General features: G+C 43.4%; 2 protein-coding genes and 1 pseudogene across 3 annotated transcripts in view; all 3 read left to right on the top strand.

The window, feature by feature from the left end:
• The window catches only part of Mlkl (mixed lineage kinase domain like pseudokinase), a 31,765-nt gene extending 28,850 nt beyond the window's left edge, over positions 1 to 2,915 (top strand). Inside the window, exons 9-11 of the mRNA XM_028768721.1 lie at positions 180 to 229; positions 577 to 717; positions 2,494 to 2,915. Coding sequence (XP_028624554.1) covers positions 180 to 229; positions 577 to 717; positions 2,494 to 2,546 — 244 coding nt within the window. The 3' untranslated portion in view covers positions 2,547 to 2,915. The remainder of the gene's footprint in view (positions 1 to 179; positions 230 to 576; positions 718 to 2,493) is intronic.
• Positions 2,916 to 12,148: 9,233 nt separating this feature from the next.
• On the top strand, positions 12,149 to 13,669 carry LOC114622304 (annotated as a pseudogene).
• Positions 13,670 to 15,885: 2,216 nt separating this feature from the next.
• The window catches only part of Rfwd3 (ring finger and WD repeat domain 3), a 28,390-nt gene continuing 23,946 nt past the window's right edge, over positions 15,886 to 20,329 (top strand). For both annotated transcript variants that reach the window (XM_028768599.1, XM_028768601.1), the window contains exons 1-2: positions 15,886 to 15,953; positions 18,171 to 18,681. In XM_028768599.1, the coding sequence (XP_028624432.1) occupies positions 18,173 to 18,681 (509 nt within the window). In that variant the 5' untranslated portion in view covers positions 15,886 to 15,953; positions 18,171 to 18,172. The remainder of the gene's footprint in view (positions 15,954 to 18,170; positions 18,682 to 20,329) is intronic.

Consider the following 20,329-nt stretch of genomic DNA (forward strand, 5'->3'; position numbering starts at 1 on the left):
GAGAGAGAGAGAGAGAGAGAGAGAGAGAGAGAGAGAGAGAGAGAGAGAGAGAGAATGGGTGGTGGCATGTATATAAATGTGTGGATCCCATTTCTGGAGATCAAATTCAAAAGAGTGTGGCCCTGCGAGCTCTTTGTCTGCCAAGTCACCCACCTGACAAGCCCTTGGTTTTCTTTTAGCTTTGGAATTGTTCTCTGGGAAATTGCTACTGGAAAGATCCCGTTTGAAGGTGAAGAACGTGACAGCTGACTCTGCTGGGGTTGGGGTTGGGTCCTCTTCCGAGACGCCAGGAATTGCCTATCTGTGCTGTCCAGGCCACTTGGTTCTCTAATGTAGGAAATACCTGAACTGGTCAGTAGAGCGAGCTTGCTTTCTTTCTTTCTTTCTTTCTTTCTTTCTTTCTTTCTTTTTTTCTTTCTTTCCTTCCTTCCTTCCTTCTCTTCCTTTCTGTCTTTTTCTTTTCTTTTCCTTTTTTTCCATACTAAGTCCTTCATTCTAACCTTAGCTATCACTACCCAGAGAGAACTACATGAGTGAAAATTTTAAGCCTCATATCTTATTTTTCCCCCATGTCAGGCTGTGATTCTAAGAAGATCCGTAAGCTGGTGGCTGAGGAAAAGAAGCAGGAGCCACTGGGTCAGGATTGCCCTGAGCTGTTGCGGGAGATCATTAATGAGTGCCGGGCCCAGGAACCCTCCCAACGGCCCTCTCTGGACGGTAGGATTCTTTCTGACAAAGAATGCAAGCCGTGTGTTTATTTCACAATTGTGACAGGTTTCTTCTGTTTGGTTTTTGGGTTTGGTTTTCGAGACAGGGTTTCTCTGTGTAATAGCTGTGGCTATCCTGGTCTTGCTTTGTAGACCAGGCTGGCCTCAAACTCACAGAGATCTGTCTGCCTCTGCTTCCAGAGTGCTGTGCAGTCAAGGGTGTAAGGACAGCTGCGTTCCCCTGCTAGAACCTCCAAACAAGCTATCCAAGTTCCCTTTTCTTTTCTTTTCTTTTTTCTTTTTTTTTAAAAGCTCCAATAAAGTAGTTCACACTCTGGCAGTGTGCACTCAGCAGCTTTGTCCTGCAGGGAACATTTGACAGTGTCTCAAAACATTTTTGGTTGTTGCAGTTCAGGAGACGGAAAAGCAGGATGGATGGATAGAGATCAGGTGCTATCCAATTCATAAGACAGGGCTAGAGGTGTAGCTTAGGGGTATAGTACTTGCCTAGCATAGATCCCCCAGATGCATATGGTACACTTCCCAACTAAGAATGATGAAGCCTAAATGTTAACAGTGCAGGAGTTCCGAGACTGGTTACTCTTTCCAGCCTATTTCCTCCCTCCCTCCCTCTCTTTATCCATCTCTTTCCGATTTCCTATCTTTCTTCCCTCATTCCTTCTTGTTTCGTCCTTGGGATTATTTCCTGACTTTTTTTAAGTTTGGGGTTGTTTGTTTGTTTGTTTGTTTGTTTTTGAGACAAGATCTCGTTGTATAGTCCTAGCTAGTCTGGAACTCACTCTGCAAACAAGGCTATCCTTGAATTCATAGAGATCCACCTGCCTCTGCCTCCTAAATGCTGGGATTAAGTTATGCACTACCACACCTGGCCTTACTTATTTGTGTGTGCATGCTTGCATGCCTGTGTTAAGTCCAGTAGAGGGCAGCAATCCTCTGTTCTGACAATAGTTGAGGGTTGCGCTGTTTTCTGATCCAGGCTTTCCCTGATGCCAAAGTTCCTTCTCTAAAACTAGGCATATGCTTGATAGAGTGGGTAATGACCTGTAGTCCAGGCCTTTTGGGAGGTGACTTTCAGATACTGAAAGTCACCTCCTCCCCATCGCACGGGTTTTTGGCTATCAGTCCCAAGCTGCTGTGTGCTTGGTCTGTAATGTTTTTGAGATATCTTGTGTTTCCCTGTGCAATGCTAATTAGCTTCTTGTTGACTTTGTCCCATAGTGTGACAGTTTCTGCTGACTGCCCCATGCCTTCCCCGGAAGTGGTATATAAGGTGCTGTGTTACTTCATAAGCTTACATGGCATAAGGCATAGCTTATGCAAGATCACCCACATCCCCAAACTTTCATATCTTCTCTATCTTCTGTTCTCTTTATTGTCTGATCTCCTGGTCCTCTCTCTCAGGACTCCTGTCACTGAAGAATAACCTGCTGGTCCAGGTCATCCACTTGTTCCGTTTGAAGCAGGGTCTGTTCTTGAACCTGAGGGCTTCATTTTCTCAGCTAGACTGGTAGCCCCTTTTGTTTCAGAACTCCCTCAGAGTTGGGGTTACACATGTGCCAGGGTTATAGGCATGCACCCCCATGCCTCCTTTGAGATTTGTGTTTTCAAAGATTGACAAGTTAGAGTCATGAGTGAGGATGGTTTAGGAAGCAGGCAGACCAGGCAAACACTGTTCCTGTGCATTGTCTACTGGAGTCTTCCTCCTGTTCCCAGCTCGGTTGTCAGTAAGCCACTCTTGTCTCACCTTCTTTTCATTCATTCACAGGAATCTTGGAGAGACTGTCTACAGTTGAAGAATCCACGGACAAGAAGCCATAAGAGGGACAAACTGGACATTTGTCCTTCATATCTGTTAACAGCATCAGCGTATGCAACGGTGCAAAAATCTCTCTTTCCTGCTTGCTTCGTTGCTTTTTTTCTGTCTTTCTTTTTCTTGAGGTGGGATCTTACCATATAGCCCCTGTAAGCCTGGAACTTGCTATGTAGAACAGGCTGGCCCAAACGCAAAGAAATCTTCTAGTTTTGCCTCCTGAATGCTAGGATTTAGGGCACAGACCCACCAAACCTGTCAAAGTTCTTATTTGTTACAAATAGAAAACAATTCCATGGGACTGGAGAGATGGGTCTGTGGTTAAGAGCACTGGCTGTTCTGCCAGAGGACCCAGGTTCAATTCCCAGCAGCCACATGGTGGCTCACAACCATCTGTAACCACAGTTCCAGGGAACCTGACACTTGCATACAGATATTACATGTAGGCAAAATGCCAATATACATAAAATAAAAATAAATAAATTCTTTCCCCCAAAATTTTTTTAAAACTAAATAATTCCATCCCAGTGTGGTAGTGCACACCTTTGATCCCAGCACTTGGGAAACAGAGGCAGGTAGATCTCTGTTTGAGGCTATCCTGGTATACAGATAAAGTTCTGTACTATAGAGAGAGACCTGTCCAAAAAAACAAAAACAAAAACCAGATCAAACCTGAACTATATAGAGAGACCTGTCTCAAAAATAAAACAAAACAAAAAATTAACAGCCACAAAAAACTTCTACTATTTCTTTTTTTAATTAATTAATTAATTAATTTTGGGGGTAGGAGTTCGAGACAGAATTTCTGTGTGTCATAGTCCTGGCTGTCCTGGAACTCACTTTGTAGACCAGACCGGCCTTGAACTCACAGAGATCTGCCTGCCTCTGCCTCCTAAGTGCTGGGATTAAAGGCCTGTGCCACCATGCCTGGCATAAGAACTCTCAATATTTCTAAAAATATTTTTTTAAATATTTCTTCCGGGCGGTGGTGGCGCAAGCCTTCAATCCCAGCACTTGGGAGGCAGAGGCAGGCGGATTTCTGAGTTTGAGACCAGCCTGGTCTACAGAGTGAGTTCCAGGACAGCCAGGGCTATACAGAGAAACCCTGTATCGAAAAACCAAAAAAAAAACAAAAAAAAAAAAAATCTAATACTAACTGCAAATTATTTGAAAATGTTGACAAGTGGTTTTGTGTCCACGTCTCTTTTTTGTGCTTTGATGGCTTCTATCAAGAAATGGCCTCTATTGCCCCGGCATTTGGATCCCAGCCGGCATAATGGCTTAATTATAATTAGGTCAAGAGAACGGGAAAGAAACAACAGAGGACCACTTCCAAGTCTTGGCTTCAAGAGGCTTTAAAATGTTCACTACCTCTCTTGAAACAGTATCCATTCATGAGCAGGGTAGGTAGGCACGCTGGAAGATGAGGAAGTCCACAGAGCATAGGCATTCAGTCTCATCCGAGTTCACGCTAGGCCAGCCAGCCTAGCAGTTGACCCAGCTGCATGAGTGAGCCCACGTAAGACCAAAAAACGACCCCACTGCCAATTCATAAAAACACGAGTTGAGTAAATATATTCCTGTTTTAAGCCACTATATTAACTAACAGTTGTCATAGTAAATGCTGTAGCTCTTCCTTTTGTTTAGTGAACTAAGTACAAAACTTGCCGTTGCTTCCTGTTCTGGCTGCCATCAGAGAGCAACGGCTATGGCCCTACATTACCCCCATGGTCGTGGGCCTCAACAAGGGCCACAAAGTGACAATGTCAGCAAGCCGAGACACAGCCTGCGCTGCGGGCGCCTCACCAAGCACACCAAGTTCCTGTGGGACATGATCCGGGAGGTCTGTGGCTTCGCGCCCTAGGAGCGCTGCGCCATGGAGTTGCTCAAAGTGTTCAAGGACAAGCGCGCACTCAAGTTCATCAAGAAGAGGGAGGGCACGCACATCCGCACCAAAAGAAAGCGGGAGGAGCTGAGCAACGTGTTGGCAGCCATGAGGAAGGCGGCGGCCAAGAAGGATTGATGAACCCTCTCCCAATAAAAGATCATGGTTCCTAAAAACAAAAAACAACAAAACAAAACAAAAAAACTTGCCGTTTAGATGTTCATGGCCCAGCATCTGACTGTGTCTGAGTTTCTACATCAGGTCCCCAGAAATCTCTAAATTGCTGTGATCCAGGGACCAGTGATGTTGCTCAGTTGGAAGAGTACTTGTACAAAGTTCTGTGTCTGATACTCAACAATCCACTTAGTGGGGAGTAGATAGAAGCAGAAAGATTCTAAGTTCAGTCATCCTCAGGTACATAGTGGGTTTGAGGTCGTGCTGGGCTATATGAGATCTGTCTCAAAAGACAAACCAAATGAGTGATATTACATTGGTCTAAAGTTTGTTTTTCTTGTCACTGGACAAGGCCAGTGACCTGAGAACTAATTATAATGGGAAGGAAAAGGCATTATTTGGAAATCTAGCCAATCACAGAAGATGGGAGGCTCTTACCAAGAAAGGTATTCTTAGGGGACTGCAGTGTGTGAAAAGGCCTTTTATGGAAGGAAAGGAGGAGCAGAGAGGTGTTGGGCAGATGAGATTAGAATTAGGGAACTCGAGGTAGTGGCTCAGTGGAGCTAGATGTTATTTTAGCTGCTTTTACCTTGGTGTCTTTAGACATGAGGAGGAAGAGGTCAGATATGCTTATTTGGAATCATCCTTGTACTATAATTCCAGATAGAACATTTTTCAGATGTTGTCCATTCTGTACAATGCAGGACTGAGCAGACATCTGACCTGAGGGTTAAGGTGGCGAATAAGACAAGATATACTATGAGAAAGCTGCCAAACTCTCATCATGTTTAAATTTCCCATCTGATGTCTGAAGGCTTTGAGGCAATGCTTTGATCAGAAGCTGCCTTCGTGTCCCTGAAAAGAAATCTCAGCAGCTGTTAAAGCCCACAGGTCAGCAGGGCTATTGGGAAACTAAAAATAGATTACTCAGCTGTCCTGTGTGACCTCAAAAATCAGTTGTTTTTACAGTATACTCTAAACAACAACAACAAAGTGATATTTGAGTTTTTCTGCTATCTCTACATGTGGCTTTTATTCTCTGTAACTTACCATACATGATACAACCTAGAGCACATTCGGGTCATTTGTCTGTAAGTCAACAATGTTGAAGTATTCACAAGGACAGGTTATTGTCTTAGTCACCGTTCTATGGGTGTGAAGAGACACCACAATCAAAGCAACTCTTATAAAAGAAAATGTTTAATTGAGGGCTCTTGCTTATACTTCCACAGGTTAGTCCATCATCATCATGGCGGGGCATCTGGTGACAGGCAGGGATGATGCTGGAGCAGTAGCTAAGAGCTATATCCTGATTGTCAGGGCTAGAGAGACTATGGGCTTGACATGGGCCTTTGAAACCTCAAAGCCCACCACCAATGACACACCTCCTCCAACCAGGCCACACCTTCTAATCCTTCTAATCCTTTCACATAGTGTCACTCCTTGATGACTAAGCATTCACATATATGAACCTGTGGGGGCCATTTTTATCAAACCACCACACTCCACTCCATGGCCCCCACAGGCTTGTAGCTGTACCAGCATACAAAATGTATTTAGTCCAACTTCAAAAGTTCCTATAGTTTTTCACAATCTCAACACTGTTTAAAAGTCAGAAGTTCAGCTAAGCAGTGGTGGCACACTTGGGAGCCAGAGGTGGGCAGATATCTGTAAATTCCAGACCAGCCTGGTTTATAGAATGAGTTTCAGAACAGCCAAGGGTACACAGAGAAACAAACAAACAAACAAACAAACAAAAATCATGGCAATCTCTTAACTGTAATCCCCTGTAAAATCAAAATTAAAAAAAGCAGTTCACATACTTCCGACATACAATGACAAAGAATATACACTACCATTCCAAAACTGAGGAAAAAGAACACAATCTAAAGCAAGACCTAAAACCAGCTGAGCAAACCCCAAATTCTGCACCTCTGTATCTGATGTCAAAAGTCCATTTCAGATCTCCAGCTCCGTTCTGCTTTGTCAACTACAAAACAGGAGGAGATTCCATAACCCTTTCTTCTATCTAGGGTCTTGTATCTTTGACCCTAAAACCAGAACCATGTGGCCAAGGCTGCCAAGTTCTGCTGCTTGATGGGTGTTGGGGTTCAGGAATCCCCACACAAACAATTCAAAATATCTCAGTTAAGCAAGAATAGTTTATTGAAAGCACACCCCAAGACTGATCCATCAGGACCACAAAAAAGGATTTGGGAGCCTAACTGTAGTGCCAGTCTGTTCTTAGGGCAGGCTTTTTATAGGAAAAACCAAGTTCAGAAGTTCAGAAGGCAAGGGTGGAGGCAGTACTGCATTTTGGCTGTCTAGACAATTAATCAGCTGACCTCTATTTAAGCTGAGTGGTACTGAGTGAGGTAAGAGGGGTGGTGGACAGGTGGTGAACAGGGGAGTTTCAGAGCTGTTTGGCCTGAAAGGAGGGAGCCAGGGCTGCTGGAGTCTTGCCGGAGCTCAGGCAAACTAAGGGGGCAGGGGTGGGGTAGATTTCAAGAGCCAGTGATTCTTAACTTTTTAAATGTTTTAACCCTTTAGTATAGTTTTTAGATTAAAAAGTACTTAATTTTTATTTCTGGTATGATCACCGTAATTTACAGAGCAATATTAATTTTTGTAATGAAACAAAAAAGACAAAGCTACAACAGGTAAAACAAACAAACGAAAAAACCCTTAGGAATGTATATCTAATTGATATCATATTGCATTAATCAATAGCTGTATTTTTAAATAAAAACCTTGTGTTATCATGTTTATTATCTCCGCCATCAGAGCCATGGGTCTCATAATAGGGGTTGTCTGAGCTTTTTTTAATCATAGTTGTCCCCTCTTCGTGGGTCCATAATTTGATTGCTGTGGTCTATTATAATTTCTAAAGTCACTGTAATCTCCATCATCATTATAGTTAATTTTATTAAAACTTCCTCCTTTGTTGTAATCATTGTATATTAATAGTCATTTTAATAAAATATTGAATACTTGTAAAATGTCTCATAGCTTTATTTACTTAAATATTTTTAAAAGTAGCTTTTGCAATATCAAAACAAAGTATCTTTTTAAAGAGTGAAGTCATAGAGCATAATCATAATTTTTAGAAGACAAAACCAAGGTTTTTTTTTTTTTAACAGTTTCAACAATCCAGTGTCTATACCAAGTGTGTTATTTTTATTTTTATGTTGCAAAGTTTGGCTGCCATCAAGAAGAGTTCTTGTATATGAATGCATGGAGGTGCAGCTTTAACACCTCATTAAAGAAACATGTTTTGTAACGATTTATTTATTTTATATATGTAAGTTATTGGCGCTGTCCTCAGACACACCAGAAGAGGACATCAGATCCCATCACAGATGGTTGTGAGCCACCATGTGGTTGCTGGGAACTGAACTGAGGACCTCTGGAAGAACAGTCAGTACTCTTAACCACTGAGCCACCTCTCCAGCAAAAGAAACATTTTTAAATCCTATCTTTTATGAATCTGGTTTTGAGGACAGAAATTACATAAAAATATCATCCCAATTTAAAAGAATCTTTAGACTTATTTCTTTGTTCGACTCATGCCATGTGTTGTTGCCCAGAATGGCTTTTATCCCGAGTTATTTGTTTTAAGCCAACTTTCTGTTACTGATGTTACAGATTTTTTAACCACACATCATGACTTACAAGCCAATGTTTTATAACCAAAACATATAGAACATAGTAAACTTATACATGTAAGATCAGTCAGAAATAAAAGATGTAGTGGCCACATACATTTATGCATTTAAAGCAGAAAAAAATTTAATTTTAAGGTACGAACATCTTGCTACCTGTTGAATCCAATTCTCACCGACACAGAAGTTTTGCTGCAGAATGAGCCTTCAGCTTTCTTACCAGAGAAGCCGGAAAGCGGCTGATGCCTCTGTGCAAGCAGCTCCTGGCTTACTGCCAGCTCAATCCAGGCAGGAGGCGAGGCGGCTCCAAGGGCAGAACCAATTTATCAGCTTTTGTTGTCTCAATCAGGCACTTTTTTCTAAAAATCCTTGAAATGAGTTAAAACTAAATCAGGGCATGAACAGCCAGCAGATGAAGTTTTAACCTTTTTTTTTCCCCCTTTCTAAATATGAAACAGAGCAACAACAATCAAGCAACAAAATGAAATTACAGACAAACTGACCGGTGTGGACAGACTAGTGCACCAAGGACAACCAATAGAGCTGGGGGCGGGGAAAAGAACCAGATGCCCCACTGAAGGGACTCAGAACCAGAACCAGACGTTCCCCGAGGGGGAACCAGAGAGGAAGCAGGATGTCTCTTGCCTCCTCTGACCCTAGGAACTTTCGCTGCATCCAACCCTCCTCTTTTGGGTCTCCAAAAGTCTAGACCAAATGAGAAATAAGAACGAACAAAGAAAAAGAATTGTGCTGGTACAGGAAACTTAGCTCCTTATGGAGGGAGCCAGCTTGGGTGCATGCACTAGCAATAACAGAGGGGTGCTTGAGGCTAAGGGACATCCCCGGCCAACGCACCAAATGTTGGGGTTCAGGAATCGCCACACAAACCATACAAACACCTATCTCAGTTAAGCAAGAATAGTTTTCTTTTTCTTTCTTTCTTTCTTTCTTTCTTTCTTTCTTTCTTTCTTTCTTTCTTTCTTTCTTTTTTTTCGAGACAGGGTTTCTCCGTGTAGCCCTGGCTGTCCTCGAACTCAGAAATCCGCCTGCCTCTGCCTCCCAAGTACTGGGATTAAAGGCGTGTCCCACCACTGTAGGGCAGGGTTTTTATAGGGAAAAAAAATGTTCAGAAGTTCAGAAGGCAAGGGTAGAGGCAGTACTACATTTTGGCTGTGTAGACAAAGTATTATCAGCTGACCTTTAAGCTGATTGGTCCTAAGTGAGGTAAGAGGGGTGGTGGACGGGTGGTGAACAGGGGAGTTTCAGAGCATGGAGATACCATAGCATAAGTAATACAACCATAGTGTTATGACCTTTTAGGAGAATTTTTCAGTGTCAGCTATGGATAATTACTTCTGGTAAGTGGAGTCTGAAACCCTGAACTTAATTTTACCTCATGAGCAAAATGGAGACCGAATACAAAATGGCTACAGTTATGTTAAAAGTCGCAGGCTTCCACAATGGCTACAACTTGACATTTACAACAGCTTTCCATAGTTGATAGTTTCCTTCACTGCTTCTGATCCTCCTGCCTCTACCTCGTGAATACTAGACGACAGATGTGTATTACATATCCAGCTTGCTTGCTTTCTCTTGTGTTTAGCAGTGTTTGAAATGTATTCGTCTACTTGAAGCCTGCTCTACACATGCCCAGTTCAGAAGTTAAAGAACTAAGTAGAGACTCCATCTAAGTCTGTAGAGTGCCTTCCCTGCACACTCTATTTCTAGCTGCTACTCCAAAGTACTCAAAGTATTCCAAGCGTTATCATCTGGTTTTCCTTTTTCTTTCTTTTCTCTCTGACTTCCAATCAAATCCTACGTTTTTCTCCAGTGTTAGCCACACAGATGATGCTGTTTGGGATCCACTATCAGTATAAATGTCTCAGAATACAGGTTTATTCTCCTATTGTTATGCCTTTTTGTCCATTATAAACCCCTCCTCTAGTTTGGGCCTGCCATTAACTCCTTTCCATTGTCTTCGTTTGGTAAAATGAGCAGCTTTCTCAAGAGCCTAAAGCTACGATCTAATCAACCATCAACTTTTTTCGGCATCCTTCACAAAGTTACCTGAATAATTATATCAGGTTTTGTGTCTTAAAATACAAGCTAAGAATAGTAAGTAGCACATTCCTTTAATCCCAGCACTCAGAAGGCAGAGGCAGGCAGATCTCTTGAGTTTGAGGCTAGTTTGGTCTACAGAGTGAGTTCCAGGACAGTCAGGACTACACAGAGAAACTCTGCCTAGAGAAACAAAATAAAGTAAAATAAAATAAAAATAAAATACAGTGCTGGGTGTTGAACCTATGGTCTTATGAAAGCACTGTATCAATAGAGCTACGTCCCCTGCCTCAAATTTTGCATTTTAAAGTATACATGCAGACCCATACAAGTAACTACTACTATGCTGTATACAATGAACTCGTGGTCTTGTTGTTTGATAGGAAAAAAAAATCCAAACAACTCTTGCTTGCTTTGGTAGGGTTTTAAAAATGATGGATTTTTATCATTTTAACTTATGTGTAGGTGTATGTGCACACACGTGCACACATGAGTACATACATGAGACTTCAGGAGCCTTCAGAAACTAGATGTGCCAGATCCCCTGGAGTTGGAGTTACAAACGGTTAGAAGCTGCCATAGGTGGATGCCGGGAAACAAACTGAAGAGCAGCAAGTGGTCTTCTCCATTAAGGCTTCTCTCAAACCCCTTGTTTTAAGGACAGGATCTTACTCTGTAGTCTAGACTGGGCTGGACCTCACTATGTAGCTCAGGCTTCCTCAAACTTTCTTTCTTTCTTTCTTTCTTTCTTTCTTTCTTTCTTTCTTTCTTTCTTTCTCTCTTTCCCTCTTTCTTTCTTTCTTTCTTTTTTTTTTCCTTCGGTTTTTCGAGACAGGGTTTCTCTGTGTAGCCTTGGCTGTCCTGGAACTCACTCTGTAGACCAGGCTGGCCTCTAACTCAGAAATCTGCCCTCCTCTGCCTCCCAAGTGCTGGGATTAAAGGCGTGCGCCACCACTGCCCAGCTCTCAAACTTTCAATGATTCTACTGCTTCAGTCTCCTAAATGCTGGGAATTTGCATAGTTCAAATTTCTTTTACTATGTGATATGATACCAATGTACTTATTATTGTTGTTGTTGAAGTACTGGATCTTAAAGCCAGGGTCTCATAGATGTTAGGCAAATGCTTACCACTGTGCTACACTTATTAATTTTGTAATTAAAAATTTTCCAGAAAATTGCTCAGTATTTGATAATGGGCCTATGTATTCTTCCATGTGAAAAACAGTTTGGAACTAGAGAGAGGATCAGCAGTTAAGAGCACTGCCTGCTCTTCCAGAGAACCCAGGGTCAATTGTACACATCAAAATGGCAGCTCACAACTGTCATTGCTATTCCAGTTCCAAGAGATCCGAAGACCTCGCACAGACATAGATGCAAACAAAACACCAGTGCACATTTAAAAGACATAATAAAAATTCAAAGCCTGGAGCACGCCTGTAAATCCCAGCACAGAGGAAGAGAAGTCAGGAGGATCAGGAGTTCAAGGACAGCTGGGTCCACCTGGGCTCTAAGCGACTGTCTCAGGGCTTTGTCAGTCCCTGCAGCCGCTGCCGCTGGCCACCCTCAGCCAACAATTTGATGCCACCTCAGGTTGGAGTATGCGGCAGGCTCGACGAGGCGGCTGACCAGGGCGGTGGTGAGCGAACGGCCACGGCCGGGTCTTCTGGGTTCCGCAGCGGTGTCTCCATGGGTCCGGGCAGCCGCGCCACTGTGCTGTGAGTGTTTCCACTGCTCCAAGGAGACAGCATTCAGACTTCTTGGATAAGTTGGCCTTGTGAGGAGCTGGTGATAATTTAATTCCATAAATTTTCTGGAGGTACATCAATAACCATGAGCATCTTCGCTAAGGAAGTGTTTGACTGCCATATCCTCGATGAAGGCTTTACTGCTAAGGACATTCTGGACCAAAAAAAAAAAAAAAAAAAAAAAAAAAAAAAAAAAAATCAATGAAGCCTCTTGCTCTGAGGATAAGGATGCTTTCTACGTTGCGGACCTCGGAGACATTCTAAAGAAGCATCTGAGGTGGCAAAAAGCCTTCCCCGTGTTACTCCCTTTTACGCAGTCAAGTGTAACGACGGCAGAGCCATAGTGAGGACCCTAGCTGCTATTGGGACAGGATTTGACTATGCAAGCAAGACTGAAACACAATTGGTGCAGGTGTTTGGGGGCCTCCAGAGAGGATTATCTATGCAAATCCTTGTAAGCAAGTGTCTCAAATCAAGTATGCTGCCAGCAATGGAGTCCAGATGATGACTTTTTTTTTTTTTTTTTTTTTTTTTTTTTGGTTTTTCGAGACAGGGTTTCTCTGTGTAGCCCTGGCTGTCCTGGCACTCATTCTGTAGACCAGGCTGGCCTCGAACTCAGAAATCTGCCTGCCTCTGCCTCCCAACAGATGATGACTTTTGACAATGAAATTGAATTGATGAAAGTCGCACATCCAAAGGCAAAGTTGGCTTTGCGGATTGCCACTGATGATTCCAAAGCAGTTTGTTGCCTCAGTGTTAAGTTTGGTGCCACACTCAACACCAGCGGGCTTCTCTTGGAACGGGCAAAAGAGCTAACTAAACACTGACGTCATTGGCGTCAGCTTCTACGTGGGCAGTGGATGTACTGACCCTGAGACCTTCGTGCAGGCAGTGTCAGATGCCTGCTGTGTATTTGACATGGGAACAGAAGTTGTTTCAGCGTGTATCTGTTTGCTTTTGGTGGCGGCTTTCCTGGATCTGAAGATACAATGTTTAAAGTTGAAGAGATCACCAGTGTAATCAACCCAGCTCTGGATAAGTACTTCCCGTCAGACGACTCTGGAGTGAGAACCATAGCTGAGCCAAGCAGATACTATGTCGCATTAGCTTTCACACTTGCCATCAGTATCATTGCCCAAAAAAACAGCGTGAAGGAGCAGACCGGCTCTGACGATGAAGATGAGTCAGATGAGCAAGCCTTCATGTATCATGTGAATGGTGGAGTGTATGGATCACTCAACCGCATTCTTTATGAGATCATACACATGTGAGAAGTATTACTCATCCAGCATCTGGGGACCAACATGTGATGGCCTTGATCGGATTGCTGAGCGCCGTAACCTGCCTGAAATGTATGTGGGTGATTGGGTGCCGTTTGAGAAGATGGGTGCATGCACCAGGGCTGCCGATTCTACTTTCAATGGATTCCAGAGGCCAAATATCTATTACATAATGTCAAGGCCAATGTGAAAAGCAGATCCAGAGCCATGGCTTCCCGCTGGAAGTAGAGGAGCAAGATGTTGGCACTCTGCCCATGTCTGGTGCCCAGGAGAGCGGGATGGACAGTCACCCTGCTGCCTGTGCTTCTGCTAGGATCAGTGTGTAGATGTCATTCTTGTAGCTCTTACCTGCAAGTTTAGCTTGAATTAAGTAAAGCATTAGGGGGGACCATTTAACTTAATTACTGCTAGTCTGGAATGTCTTTGTAAGAGTAGGGTTGGCACCAATGCAGTATTGGAAGGCTAGGCGATGGGGGGTCACACTTATTGTGTTCCTATGGAAACTTTGAATATTTGTTTTATATGGATTTTTATTCCCTTTTCAGACATGATACTAACGTGTGCCCTCGGCTGCTGAGCGTTTGTAGCTTGTACATTGGCAGGATGGCCGAGAAGCTTGCATTGTGACCCGTTTTGAAAATAAAGTGTCTTGAAATAAAAAAAAAAGAAGAGAGAGAGAGAAAGAGAGAGAGAGAGACTGCCTCAGAAAAGAAAAGAATTCAAGATATATTTAGTTTCTTATCTATATTTAATTTTTTTTTTTTTTGGCTTTTTCGAGACAGGGTTTCTCTGTGTAGCCCTGGCTGTCCTGGAACTTACTCTGTAGACCAGGCTAGCCTCGAACTCTTGAACTCAGAAATCCGCCTGCCTCTGCCTCCCAAGTGCTGGGATTAAAGGCATGTGCCACCACCGCCCGGCTATATTTAAATATTTTACATAAAGATATCTGTGGCTAGAGTCATTTTTTCTGTTTGCTTCCTTGCATTATGTAATTAGCTGCACAAAGCATGCTGTACTTATGAAATAACAGTGAGAACCATTCAAGACTTTTCTTCCTGGTTCATAAAATATCTGTGCACATTAAAAAAAAAAATCCTTTCTCCTTATCTTAGCCACTCTGTACACCAGCAGCAGCTTGTTCTGATAGCAAAAAGGGAAAAGTATAAATGTTGGTGCACAGGGGGTTGGAGAAGTGGCTTGGAGGTAGAACACTGCCTGCATCCACTTGAGTACAGACATTCAACCAAACACCAATATACACAAAAATAAATGATTAAATAAATAGTTGGTATTGACTTTGGTACAGGTTTAGAGAAGAAAAAATAGAAAAGTCTCCTTCAATTACTTATATTGTGCTTCAGTACCAATTTCACTAAAAAATGGCTGCCGAATTAAAAATTTGGCAACAGTCTGTTTAGGTTTTTTTTTCCTTTGTTTATTTTGTGTATGAGTATACTGTCACACCAGAAGAGGGCATCAGATCCCACTACTGATGGTTATGAGCCATCTTGTGGTTGCTGGGAATTGAACTCAGGACCTTTGGAAGAGCAGTGAGTGCTCTTAACCACTGAGCCCATCCCCTCCAGCAGTGTCCTAAGATTTTTTTAAAAGCCTGTAAGTAAGATTACTTTCTTCAGAATTTTTTTTTTCCGAGACAGGGTTTCTCTGTATAGCCCTGGCTGTCCTGGAACTCACTCTGTAGACCAGGCTGGCCTCGAACTCAGAAATCCGCCTGCCTCTGACTCCCAAGTGCTGGGATTAAAGCTGTGCACCACCGCCAAGTTGGAAAATTTTATGTGACAATTTATACTTCCAAGCAATTTACTAGAGTAGTTTCAAGTTGAAGACATTGTGCATTATTTTAAGACAGATTTACTTATTTTGTTTATATGAGTACACTGTAGCTATCTTCAGACACATCAGAAGAGTGCATTAGATCCCATTACAGATGGTTGTGAGATACCATGTGGTTGCTGGGAATTGAACTCAGGACCTCTGGAAGAGCAGTCAGTGCTCTTAACCGCTGAGCCACCTCTTCAGCCCAACATTGTGCAACTTAAAAAAAAAAATTTTTTTTTTTGACCATTGCAGACAAGTTGCTCAACCCAATAAGAGAACATACATGGCTCTTACAGGATCCGGAATTCTGGGGACAACACTTTTAAATCATTGCTAAACTCTTTAACAAAACCTTAGGAAGAAGCAGGGGGAGTCACTTTTAACATTTTCACTCTCAGTAGGAAAAAAAAAACCACTCTTCCTCAGGGATTCTTCCCGCCGGACAGTTCAAACGAAAGGGCGCGAGATGGCGGACTCGGGATATCAACCAATTGCAGGAGGCGCCTTACGTCGGAGGTTCTCGCCCAGAAATGTATCTAGGGCTGGCCAATGAGGGCGCCACTATTTCAGCAGGCGGCGACCGATGGAAGAAGGAGAGAAGATATTGGTCGCCGTCCGCGGTGGCTGGCCAATAGGAGCTCGCTGAGCCGCGGGTCGAGCCGGGTGCCTGCAGGTCCAGAAGAGTTGCTAGGCTCGGGTGGGTGCTCTGCAGGGGAGGCGCGGTAACGACGGCCGAGGTCGCGGTCGGGGCGTCGGACTGGGTCCCCGCAGGTGAGGTTGGTCCCTACTTCTCCGGCCTGGGGGCTCTGGATGCCGGCTCGTCTTCCCTTGCTCTGCGGTGGTCGCGGGGCCCGGTGAGGTTGGCTGAGGGCGCGCTGGGAACTCGGCGGTCTCCTCCGGTCGGGGCTGAGGACCTAGACCTTCTTGCTTCCGTCCTGAGGAAAAGGGGGGATCGGGAGGAGCTGAAGCGGGGTTCGGCTTGCGCCGATTGCGAACCCTATACGGAGCAGTTCTCCAGGTGCTTCCCGCGCGGGTCGAGCCCCAGTTGACCCTTGTTGCTCTGTTTAACTTTTGCCACCACCACTCCAGCAGCGGAACTGCGACCTAAGCGGTTTCATTATCTTCCTCCTGCGGTGAAACAGGCTTGGACAGACAGGTTGGGAAACTTTGGCTCTGCAGCTACCAACACGGAGAACCTGGATATGAACCCAGGTCGGACTGAATCCCCGCGGGCTCCCGACGCCCTGTTTGTTGGGGGAGCCGTCGCTCCGCCTTCTGTGTTTATCGAAACCAAAACTTAGCAAGGTGGCAGACTTTTCGTGGCCATCGGACTAGCGTTTGTGCAACCTAAAGAAGGGGCTCGTGCGAGCACGAGCTCACGATTTGGGCAACGTGTTCATTGTTTTTTGATTGAGGAACTGACTTAATTGTAAACTTTAAGTAGCAGCCTGTAAGGAGTAGTGTTCAGAGTGGGCAGTTGAGTGCCCCTAGAGTGCATCTAGACCGTAACTTAGGCATGATTGTTTGTGACAGTCTCTCTGGAACCCGGACTGTTCTCAAATTTGAGGCAGTCCTCCTGTCTCTCTCTAATGATGGAATTACAGTTTTGAGACACTGTGCATCGGCAGGGCCTTTTTAAAAAAGATAATTCTTCACAGAGAAACCCTGTCTCGAAAAAAAAAAAAAAGATAATTCTTGTGAGGATGTCGTTAAACCTTAGAGCCATTTTAAAAGCATCAGCTTACATGTTTTTGAGTAGTGAAAAACTTAATTTTTAAAGCATATTACCTTTTTTGCATAAAAATTTAAAATTGATAGTTTTTTTTCTAGAAGTTTAGCAGTGAACAGCTCCTGGTATGTTCTTGATTGTAGCTTTGGTTTATCATTTGGACTTTTTTTCCTTGTGTTTTTTGAGTAGAGGATACAATCAGTATTATTTAGCATCAGCTTTGAAAGTCGATGCTGTGTGGACTAAACTGCGTTACCTTCCCCTTGAAATCAGAACTGGTCGATCTCTAGACATGGCCGTGGGAGGAAGTTTTATTTTAAAATACTGAGCCGAGCTGCAAATTTGAATAAGAAAAAAAACACGTTTCTTTCTTTGCATTTATTACTCGGGTCTAATGAATCTTAGACTTTATTTTTTAGTTAGCTAAATTTATTTCTTAAAACGAGGTCTTGCTAAATAGCTCAGGCTGTGTTTGGAAACCTGTGTTTGTAGTTTAGTCAAGTGCAGTTTGCCATTCTCCTGTCTCTGCCTGGGTCTAGGATTACAATATATCATCAAGCCCAGCACTCTTGGCTTTGATGCAATTGCATATGTGCCCAGATAAATTCAAACGCCTTGTGTATGCTAGACTAGAACTAAGCTACAACCCCTGGTGTTACTTTCTGGTTTTTCCTCACATTTAAATTTTATCTTACAAATGTAAACATGTCTGCTTGTGAGAATGTCTTCTGTGGCTTGGCTGTATGCGCAGTGTATGCAGGGCCCTGCATTCAGACCCCCAACCCCACATTACCAAAAAGTGTCATTTCTGTTTACCCTTTGTCACTTTTGATGCTATGAAAGATTACTATTACTCGTTACCTACAGTGGTATATTTGTTTCTGGTGTCTGTATGTCGGTTGAGACAAGATTGCTGGGTTTCTGGGAGATTACTTTTGGATCCAATAATTAAGCTTCCTTATTATTTTGGAACTGTGATTAAAGGAAAATGGTTGTATTTGGTTTGGTTTTGGATATAGAGGCTTACTCTTTAGCCCAGGCTTGCCCATTAACTTACTATGTAGCCCAGGCTGGCCTTGAATTCATGGTGATCCTCCACACTTCAGAGTTGGTTGCCAAAACATTTCTTACTAACTTTTAGGATTTCTTTTTTAACATTGTTTTGCTAATAAAAGAAATTCTGAAAGACTTGTATCGGCTATATAACATTTTTAAAAAACCTGTTTTACTAATATGTTTTACAAATACTATATCCCCAGTGATGGCTCATGAAGCAATGGACTGTGACCTTCAGGTACCATTAGATGGTACTATAGAACAAGCTCCTCCAACTGAAGTCATCAGCCATGGGGTACCCCTTCTCCAGCCTGTCCCTGCTGAACTGGTCAATAGCCAAGGTGAAGCACGTGTTGAGCCTGACTCTGCTGAAGTGGTCAGCAGCCAAGGTGGACTACCCACTCTACAGCCTGTGCCACCAGCATCCACGGAGGAAGTACAGCCCTCAGAAGAAAATATGGAGATTGTCAATCCTGGAACTTCAGAGGAACGTAGTGAGGGGTCTGATGCTGACCATGCCGTCGGAGCTGCTAGAGCGGTTTCAATGAACTACTTCATCAGTGGGCTGCAGAGGCTTCATAACATGCTGGAATTGCTGAGACCTTCACATTCAGACCACAGGGCGGGGAGTGCAGGGCCGATAAGAACAAGGAGAAGAACGGGACCCACTCTGAGGACAAGAGCTGGAAGGTTTCGGAGGCTAGACAATGCCAGGTAAAATATAAGTGACTGATGCCGCTCTCAGGTATGAAGCTCGGATTCTGGTCACACCCCCCAGTGCCACCAAAGTTATCTTTTCAGAATTGCCACGTCTTGGTAGGTCAGATAAAGTTAGTACTTGCCTTGTTTACTTCATTTAGTACTGAGATGGGTTTCAGTGTGGTTCCTTGAATACTATAGAGGCAAGTTTGTCAGCAGCAGTATCTATTGATGGTTGGCCTCTTTATTTTTTAGTTAAAATGTTTTCAAATATGTGTGAGCTGTGTGCACGCCTGTGTTGAGGCAGAGTCTCAGTTAAACCCAGAATTCTTCCATACGACTCTTGCTTGCTCAGAGGATCTCTTATCTTCCTGAGTTATAAGTGGCCCTCCCATGTTTACGAATTGTTCTGGGTTTCTGGACTCTGGTCCCTGTGTTTGTATGGCAGGTGATTTATCCCTGAGCCATCCATCTTCCCAGCCATGGTGTATGCCTTCACCTTTTAAGAATTTTTTTTTTTTTTCCTAATGCTGGGTGTGATGGTGCATGCCTTTAATCCTAGCACTTGGCAAGCAGATGTCTGTAAGTTTGTAGCTAGCACGGTCTACAGAACTCCTGTCTCAAAAATAACAATAAAAAATTTTAATTTAGTTGTGGAGTGGTGGCTCATAGAATAAATGTTGGACAACGTTGAAACAATGTGGATTCTGGAACAAGATAAATATGATACTGTTCCCTGATAACGTGTTTAAGAAGCAAATTGGACACTGAATTTGTGTAACTGTGAATTTTCCCAGGACTGCTTCAGACTTCTGAACTATATTTTTTGTTCTTTGTTTGAAAGTAGGGTTTTGTTTTTTGTTTTTTGTTTTTTTTAAAACGTGCTTATTTTTGTGTATGCGTGTGAGCACACTTACGCTGGCCACAGCATGGAATTAGAGGTTAGAAGACAATTTGCTAGATTTGGCTCTGTCCTACCAGCCAGTCTCAAGTGATTGGTTTGCTCCCCAGCACTGGGCAGAGTTTTTTCACTGTTTGGCTTTGGTGATTTTTTTTTTTTTCCCCAATGAGATAAAATCTTACTCTACAGCTCTGGCTGGCCTGGGAATAACATACCCTCTTGTTTCTACTTCCTGAGTGCTGAAATTAGAAATGTATAAGCCACCATGCCTGCCCGCTTCTGAATTTTCTGAAATTTAGACGAATTTCTCACAATAGTGTTAGCTGTTAACTCACTGGTAGCAGCTTCTGCCTTAGACCGGAAGTTCAAAGTTGGGAAAATGAGTGAGCTCTTCTTTCCAACAGACCCTTCGGCCAAGGTCACAAACTGCTTCCTTCTTGATTCTGGCAGCCAGAGTCATCCTCCACTCATCACACATTCTAACTCTAGTGTGTAAATGTGAATTTGACCCTAGACATATTGATGAGCGGGAGAGACCAGAACACCGGTCACCACAAAGCTTAAGAAGTCTAGCGCTGCAGACGGCAAAGAACAGCCGAGTGTGGGCTGGAGGGACGGCTCAGCACGTAGGACCACTGGCCGCTCTTCCGGAGAAACCGGGTTAAATTCCTAGTACTCACATGACAGATAACAAACCTTCTCTAACCGCAGTTCCAGAGGATCTGTTGACCCTCTTCTGCCCTTTGTACTGTGTTCAGGTGG

This window comes from Grammomys surdaster, unplaced genomic scaffold (genome assembly GCF_004785775.1).
Source record: "Grammomys surdaster isolate TR1022 unplaced genomic scaffold, NIH_TR_1.0 187, whole genome shotgun sequence".
NCBI classification, from domain to species: Eukaryota; Metazoa; Chordata; class Mammalia; order Rodentia; family Muridae; genus Grammomys; species Grammomys surdaster.